Here is an 8,479-nt window from a genome sequence, read left to right on the forward strand (position 1 = left end):
AATTCCTGACCGACTTTTCAATTGCAGGAGAACCTCGCGGGATTGGGAGTGGAGACAGAAAGTTATGCGACTCTTTCAAGAATGTTGGCCAAGGGCAGAAGGAGGAGAGGCCACCCATCCTCACGATAAAGCTTTTGCTTTTCTGTAGTGTGTGATCTAGTACCTGCCAAGGCACGTGACCCCGCCAGACCCACCACTTCCCTCGGGTGTCTGAGGGAGGCCGGAGAGCAGGGTGTGTACACGCAGAGGTCAACATCCAGAAGTGGCTGATGTCGATGCCGATGGCTGGCTTTGCCAAGCATTAGTAGTTCAGGACTTAAATGGTCCTGAAATGTGGGGTGAAGACAACTGCTCAGCAGTACAGTGAGATATTGAGACTTAAATGGCCAATAAGAAGAGAACTGTCTGGTAAGAAAACACAAAACCGAAAGTGAAAGTGTTGTGGTTCGTTTTTATAATACCTAGTTTAAGGTTCTGGAAAGCAGGCAATCTCCGACACTACTGCTGAGGATTTAAATTGGCACAACCTGATCCACAAGTCACCGAAAAACAACTTAAAAGCTCATGTGACATTGTGATTTTAGTAAAAAGTATATATGGTTTTCATTGGTTCTTGCACAGAGCTCCTAAAACCCTTGGAATTTCCTAAGTGAAGAGACTGGAAAAGGTGTCTTTTGTTATGTTAATGAAGCGACTTCTGGAAAGCCCCTAGGTCACCTAAGGATAGGAGCTGGTTGCCAGGGCGATAAGCCTTGTGATTGGAAGGGAGAACTTTCAGTCCCGCCCTCCAGGATGGGGGAAGGAGGCTGGAGCAGGAGATTGAATTCAATCACCAAGGGCCACAGATTTAACCAATCTTGACTCTGTAATGAAGCCTCCGTAAAAACTGGAGGACGGGGTTTGGAGAGCTTCCAGGTTGGTGAACGTGTGGAGGTGCTGCGAGCACTTGGAAACTCCTTCAGCTTCTCTGTGCATCTCTTCCATCTGGCTGTTCCTGAGTTACATCTTTTTATAATAAACTGATAATCTAGTAAGTACGATGTTTCTCTGAGCTCTGTGAGCCACTGTAGCAAATGAACCCAAGGAGAGGGTTGTGGGGACCCCTGATGTTTAGCGAGTCTTTCAGAAGCACAGGTAACAACCTGGACTTGGGATTGGCGTCTGAAGTGGGGGACAGTCTGGTGGGCCTGAGCCCTTAACCTGTGGGATATGACGTTAACTCTAGGTAGACAATGTCAGAATTGAGTTGAAATGCATGACACCCAGCTGGTATCTGAAAATTGTCTGATGGGGGGTGTGGGGGGCAGGGGACTCACACACTGGAATAGAATTGGAATCAGAATTGTAGTGCTCATTTAGTCCAGCAATTCTGCTTACACAAACGTAGCCTATAAAAGTCATAATGGATATCTGCAAAGGTTTATTTACAAGAATGTTCTCATAGCTTTCTTTAAAAGAGTAATAAACTGGAAACAATGTAAATGTCCAATAATAGGGAATTGGTAAACATATATCTCCATAGAATGCAATACCATGCAGCAATTTAAAATGTTGGGTACATCGTCAGATCCAGAGCCCCTCCCAGGCAGCTAGCAACGGGCCTCTGTCCTGTGTTGTAGCCTCACCAGGAAGCAGCGAGCTTGGCCAACACCCGGTTCGCCGTGGACCTCTTCCGCACACTGAAGGACAACAGCCCCTCTGGGAACATCATCTCCCCCGTGAGCATTTCCTCAGCGCTGGCCATGGTCTTTCTGGGGCCAGAGGCACTACCGAGGCACAGATGTCCAAGACTCTTCACTTCGATGCTGTTAGGAGATTCCAGTTTTCAGAGTCTGAATGCTGATATCAACAAGCATGGAGCTCCCTATATTCTCAAACTTGCTAATAGGTTATAGGAGAGAAAACCTATGAGTTCCTCCCTGAGTTCTTAGCTTCGACCCAGAAAATGTATGGTGCTGAACTGGCCAGTGCAGATTTTCAGTGAGCCTCTGAAGATGCAAGAAAGGTGATAAACGAGTGGGTCAAAGGGCAGACTGAAGGGAAAATTCCAGAATTGTTGGCTGCAGGCGTGGTTGATAATATGACCAAACTTGTGCTAGTTAATGCCATCTATTTCAAAGGAAACTGGCAGGAGACATTCAGTAAAAAGGCCACAACTGATACACCATTCAGATTGAATAAGAAAGACACAAAAACAGTGAAAATGATGTATCAGAAGAGCAAATTTCCATTTGGCTACATCAAGGACCTGAAGTGCCGGGTGCTGGAACTGCCTTACCAAGGCAGGGACCTCAGCATGGTCATCCTGCTGCCAGATGCCATCGAGGACGAGGCCACGGGTCTGAAGAAGATCGAAGAACAATTGACCCTGGAAAAACTGCAGGAGTGGACCAAACCTGAGAATCTGAGTTCCATTAAAGTCAACGTCCACCTGCCCAGGTTCCAGCTGGAAGAGAGCTACCACCTCAACTCTCACCTGGCCAGCCTAAGTATAGAGGATCTCTTTAATAGCAAGACTGATCTATCTGGCATGGCAAGAGCCAGAGATCTTTTTATATCAAAAATTATCCACAAGTCTTTTGTGGAAGTTAATGAGGAAGGCACAGAGGCAGCGGCTGCCACAGATTTTAGTGGTGGGTTGCGTGCTTATGCCAGAAACTGAAAATTTTGTGGCCGACCATCCATTCATTTTTTTCATTCGACACAATCCCTCAACTAACATTCTGTTCTTAGGCAGACTTTCTTCCCCTTAGAGACTGTGGAAACCCAAGGTCAAGCTCAGAGCTGTATCACTGGCCCTTTCAAAGATATATGAAAGTTATATATCTTCTACAATAAATCTACCACCCCCCCCAAAAAAAAAAATCTGTAACTTCCTTCGTAATGTCAGCTCTGTGGGCTGTTTACACCCATTAACTTTGGGATAGGTATCTATTTTCCTTTTTTTATATTGAAAAATTTAGTGATTGCTTTTGAATGCACCAAGCAGATATGTAGACTCTTGACAGTGTAGTAAACGAAGAAACTGCTGTACTCTTTTTTTTTTTTTTTTTTTTTTTCCGGAACACCTTGTCACACCACTGATTGAAGCAAAGCAACACAACACACTGTCGCTTCACCCAAAAGCAGTGTTTTTCCTTTGCCCTTTCTTGACAGCTCAGTGGTGCTGTACTGTCTTGATAGCCATGAGAAAAATTATAGTACTGTAAATTGTTTCACAGATAGACTTCTGGAAGCAATCACAGAGAGACAGTCATTGCTGAAGGGAGGCTTAAAAACAGACATTCAATTGAAATATAGGAGAGCAGCCCAATTAAGGGTTGGATTATGAAGATAAATTTGCTTTGGCCAGTGTTTCTGACCCTTTGTTCTACAGGATTAGTGTTCTGTTATAGCCCCTCTGATTTCAAATGATTAAAGAGCTTATTTTCCTTTAAAAAAAAATAAAATGTTGGGTAGATGACTATTTAAGAACCCAGAAAAGTGTTTACAATACATTATTAAATTAAAAAAAAATTCCCAAAAGATAATGAGTATGTTAAATGTGTATGTATGTGTGTGGATGTGTATATACATACTCACACATGCACTTATACTAGTATATACTCAAAAGACTGGAAGATTGTACATCAAAATAGTAACCCATACAAATGACAGACTGGAGAATATGCACCAAAAAGGAACAGTAAGAAATTTCTGGGTAGTATAATGATGGTAGTTTAAATTTACCTTTTGTTTTCTAAAATATTTATGTATAGCTTTTGTAATTAAAAATTACTTTGAACATAATGAAAATAGTTTAATATAACAAAAGTGCTTCATATAACAAAAGTCTTTTTAAATATAAAAGTAATAGAATCTGATCATTAAAAATTAAGGAAAAATTAAGTGTTCTATGCCCCTAATTCTTCGAAATCAAATTTCCCGTAGGAAATCACAAATAATTTTGTTATATCGCTATAGACTTTTTCTATATAAATATATGTACACTTTTCAAAGTAATTGAAAACTTGTTTTTTATTTTAGCTAAAGTGGAAGGCCAGGTCAGAGGTCTGCAAACTTTTTCTGTAAAGCTCAATAGTAAATATTTCAGCTTTGTGGTCAGTCTCTATTGGAGATTAGTCAATGCTGCCATTATAGTGTAAAAGCAGCCATAAAATAATATGTAAACAAATGAGCATGGCTGTTTTCCAATAAAACTTTATTTACAAAAACAAGCAGTGGGCCAGACTTGGCTCATGGGCCATAGTTTTCAGACCCCTGGACTTAGGTGAACAAATAAACAAAATGCCAACTTTCTGAGCCTGCTGGCCAAAGAAGACAGCTTATTTGGTTCCTGTTCCATGTTTACATCAGCTGCAGTTCCAATGTCCATGTTTTTGGGTTGCCACATAATACTTCTTCCTGTTCAACATCAGTAATAATGATGCCCTTTTACTTCCTGATTTACCCACGTTCAACGTAGGGTCCACATAGCAAGGGCCACCCCACCAGGCTATGTGGATGTGAGTCCCATACCAACCTACTAGGATCAGCCACTCTGGTACCACTCATTGAGCACTCACTGTGGGCAAAGCACTGGGTTGCTATTGTAGCCTCATATCATTGTGATCAGGGCCCGTGTCTTGTACACTTTGTATCTCCAATGTCTGGCCCAGTGCCCAGCACATATGGCTCTCAAAAGTAGAGATGAATGAATGAATGAATGAATGAACTATAAGCTAAGAAAGGATCCTCAGGCACGGCAGCTTGGTAATGAAAAAAGTGCAGGCACATAGTAGGTGTTTCATAGACACGAGTCTCCTCAGCGCAGCGGTTCTCAACCTGTGGGTCGCGACCCCTTTGGTGGTCGAACGACCCTTTCACAGGGGTCGCCTAAGACCATCCTGCATATCAGATATTTACATTACGATTCATAACAGTAGCAACATTGCAGTGATGAAGTAGCAACGAAAATAATTTTATGGTTGGGTCACAGCTTGAGGAACTGTATTTAAAGGGCCAGAAGGTTGAGAACCACTGCCTTAGCATCTGTACCAAACAAACTAGTGCTTTAGAAATGTGCTCCTCAAAGGCCTATATAAATTGGAATCACTTGGGCTTCATATTAAAATTAAGGTTTTGATTCAAGAGGTCTGGGTTGAGGCCCGAGATTCTCTGTCTAGCCTTTTCAGGGGATGCTGATTCCGAGGTAACAACTGAGCACTACATGCCTCCCCAAAGCCTCAGTCCCCCGCCCACTGCTCCTTGGGAAGCTGAGTGATGCTGGGCAAGAGAAGAAGCCCCTGTCAAGATGGGCCTCCCAGGGAACCCCACCTGTACAGTCCTTCATGGCCCAGAATTAGGTCCTGTTTTACAGATCTAACAATTCCGTTAGTCAGTCCTTCTGGCATAACGAGACTATCCTGACCACAAAGCATTCTGGAGGCTTCTACTGAAAAAGAAAAGGCAGACTGAAGGAATTGACCAAGACAGGTCAGACTGCTCTTTCCTCCTCTTCCGCTCCAGAGAGAGTCCAGCATTTCAAGTGGCCACACCTCGAGGAGCAGAGCAAACTCCAGAAGACAGAGCCCAGTGTTGCTACCCCGGAGTTCAATTCCAGGGGAGGAAGGGCACCCAGGCCTCCTGATTTAGGGAGCCAGAGCTCTCTGGGGCAGATGGATGCATACGTCAGAGTATAGGGAGGCCAGTGAAGTTGTTGAGAGAGATGTCAGGGACGGGTACTAGAGAACAGGGAAACAAAGGCAATCCAAAAAGCAGGGCCCTGGGCCCTGGGCTAGTCAGCAGACAGGCCACACACGGGGGACTGTCCCTGAGGAGGACAGGCACCCATGGCCCTTGGGACACCAGCACAGACGCAGAGACAGTCTCCAGATCCACACACTAGTGGGGAAGAAGCTAACACACTGCCATCCAGGACTCCAGTCTGGCCTCCATCCAGCCGCTGTAGGTGATTATTGCTGACAGCTGTGACTGGCAGAAACTATCACAGAAGCCATCAGGTAATGCCAGGTGGAATCCTGTAAGCCAAGCATGTCAAACCCACGGCCCGTGGGCCACATGCCTTACTTATTTGGCCCGTGTTAGCCTTTGAGTTTGACATGCTTGCAAGCCATCTCAACTAGTTTATCATAAGGAACATCACTGCCCACCGTGACAGGCAAGCCTTCACACCCTCTTCCTGGTGGTGGAAGCTGAGCTAGTATCCTGAGGAGGCTACATAGACCAGGTCCTCGGGGTCTGCATAGGTCCCGTCAAGTTTGTCCCTAGCTCTACCAAGCTCCCAGAACTCACACCTCAGCCAGGACGGAGCCCCTGGGTCTTGGTTGGCCACGTAGGAAATTCAAACCATTGTCTCTTTCCTAGACTTAAATACGACCACACGCCCTCTGTTTTCATTGCCATTAACACCCCAACTCTTCCTTGTTTCCCTGTTTTCATAGCATGTTGTGCGTTCCCAATGTCTCAGAATATTTTTCTTTAGTTCCATTTTGAGCTGGATGACTCCTAATTAAGTTCTCTTTGTTTCACCAACAAACTGCCCAGGAATGTTCAAATAAGCTGTCCCCTTCTCGGATATAATTTGTGGGCTCTTTTTAACATTGCTGAGTCAGATACTATTTATTAAGCACTTATTTGACTCCTCAAATGATCCTAGGCACAGCAGATGCAAATATAAATAAAATATTCAGTTCAGAAGGGACTCTTGGTCCAGGGAGGGAGACAATTATATAAACAAGTATAGATCGTGCAGCTACAATAGGGGCAATAATGGGGTTTCGTCCAAAGCACTGTGGAGTTCACAGTGGTGCAAAGGATGCCACCCAGAGAACTTGGCAAGGGAGTGAGTCACTGGAGATGCAGCAGCTTTGGGGTTAAAGCTGGGTAGATACTGAGTGCACCCATTCTAAGACTACACGCTTTCACATTTCCACACCTCCACATCAGTATGTGTCATACCGTTGCTGGTGGCCAGGTAAGGTGGGTAATCGTGTCATAGTTGTCGTTGCCTGGCATTATCAGGCACAATCAGAAATGCATTGGCATCAAAACTTGCAGAATAGGTGTGACCAGCTTGGGAGAAAATTTCAGAGACCATAATGGTGCACTCTTAAGAAATGCAGTACTATCCCCAAAGAACCAGATGGCAGAGAGGGTGATGCTGTGTGGAAACAAGAATTAAAAAGTGATCAGGGATAAAATGTTTAGCAATTAGATAGTGGTAATGGTTGCATAACCATGTAGTAAACTGAAAACCCCAGAATTGTACCCTCGGAAAGGGGTGAATCTTATGCTGTGTGATTATAGCTCATTTTTTTATTTTTAGGTGGGAAAAAGTTTGGGAAGATTAGGAACATTCTAGAGATAGATGTTGGTGATGGTAAGTACGATATGAATGTGCTTAATGTCACTGAATTGTACTTATAAATGATTAAAATGGTAGATTTTATATGAGATATGTTTTTTAATATATTCTTATTTATTTCAGAGAGGAAGGGAGAGGGAGAGAGAGATAAAAACATCAGTGATGAAAGAGAATCATTGATCGCCGGCTGGGCCTCAGTTAACTCTTTGAATCTTCATTTACACTCTAAATAGTTCAGTTAGTAAATAGTTCAGGTAGAAGGACAATGTGAGCTCCTCATTTTTGTCCTTCAAACACAGTACTCTGGGCTTTTTGGAAACCTGTATTTAGGTTGCAATTTGTTCAAATGTTTTCATGATCACTTGTCGCCTTTTTGCCATCCAGCCCTAATGATTCTTTTCTGATCAAAGTTTCATCACTTCAAGATGAGCACCATCTTTCTTCAGGGCTGAAAACAGCGCCCAAACTCACGTGTGCTGGTATCAGAAGATGGATTGGAGGAGAGTAAAGGGCTTGGGTGCTTGCTGACACACCCACTCCATCCTTCCAGAAACTAAGCTCCTCTCCCTTCCCAACCAAGCAATGCGGAGTTGGAAGCACAGACGGCTGGGACAGAATGGCACACTAATGAAGAGTTGGGGTTTTGATGTCTAAGAGAGCTAAGTCTCTGCTGACATTTTTTCAGCGGTGTGCCATTGGACCGCTGACTTAAGCTCTCTGAGCTTCAATTTGTCTGTAAAATGAGGGTAGGAATAATGCCCACTTTGCAAGGGTTCTCGTGAAAATTAAATAATGTGTGTAAACTGCCCAGCAGACTGCATGACACATGATAAACACAACATAAGATTATAACATCGCCATGGATGGGTCAAAATTGGGGAGTTTGACAAGCTTCTCTATCGCCCCAGCATCCAGTGCAGCCAGAACAGTATGGATGAAGCAGCATTTTTCAAGTGTTTGAGCACCATCATCATAGGAAATATTTGTATGTTGCAACCCAGAACACATAAACAGACACCTGGCTTAAACAAAACAAGTTTTACCAAACAATACTGACATTTACACTCTGAGACCTGATCCTTCATTCATCTATTGTGTTTCCTTTATTTACTT

General features: G+C 43.6%; 1 protein-coding gene across 1 annotated transcript; it reads left to right on the plus strand.

Annotated features, from left to right (window-relative positions):
* Positions 1–1,901: 1,901 nt before the first annotated feature.
* LOC118669416 (leukocyte elastase inhibitor-like) lies at positions 1,902–2,662 on the plus strand. Its single transcript, XM_036335528.1, has one exon. The coding sequence runs from the start codon at positions 2,081–2,083 to the stop codon at positions 2,660–2,662; it is 582 nt and encodes a 193-aa protein (XP_036191421.1). The 5' UTR covers positions 1,902–2,080.
* The last annotated feature ends 5,817 nt before the right edge of the window (positions 2,663–8,479 follow it).

Source organism: Myotis myotis, unplaced genomic scaffold, assembly GCF_014108235.1.
Source record: "Myotis myotis isolate mMyoMyo1 unplaced genomic scaffold, mMyoMyo1.p scaffold_m19_p_14, whole genome shotgun sequence".
In the NCBI taxonomy this organism is placed as follows: domain Eukaryota; kingdom Metazoa; phylum Chordata; class Mammalia; order Chiroptera; family Vespertilionidae; genus Myotis; species Myotis myotis.

What these genes read in the sequence shown, in the direction of transcription:
- LOC118669416 (XM_036335528.1), top strand. Translation starts at nt 2,081, where the DNA reads ATGACCAAACTTGTGCTAGTTAATGCCATCTATTTCAAAGGAAACTGG.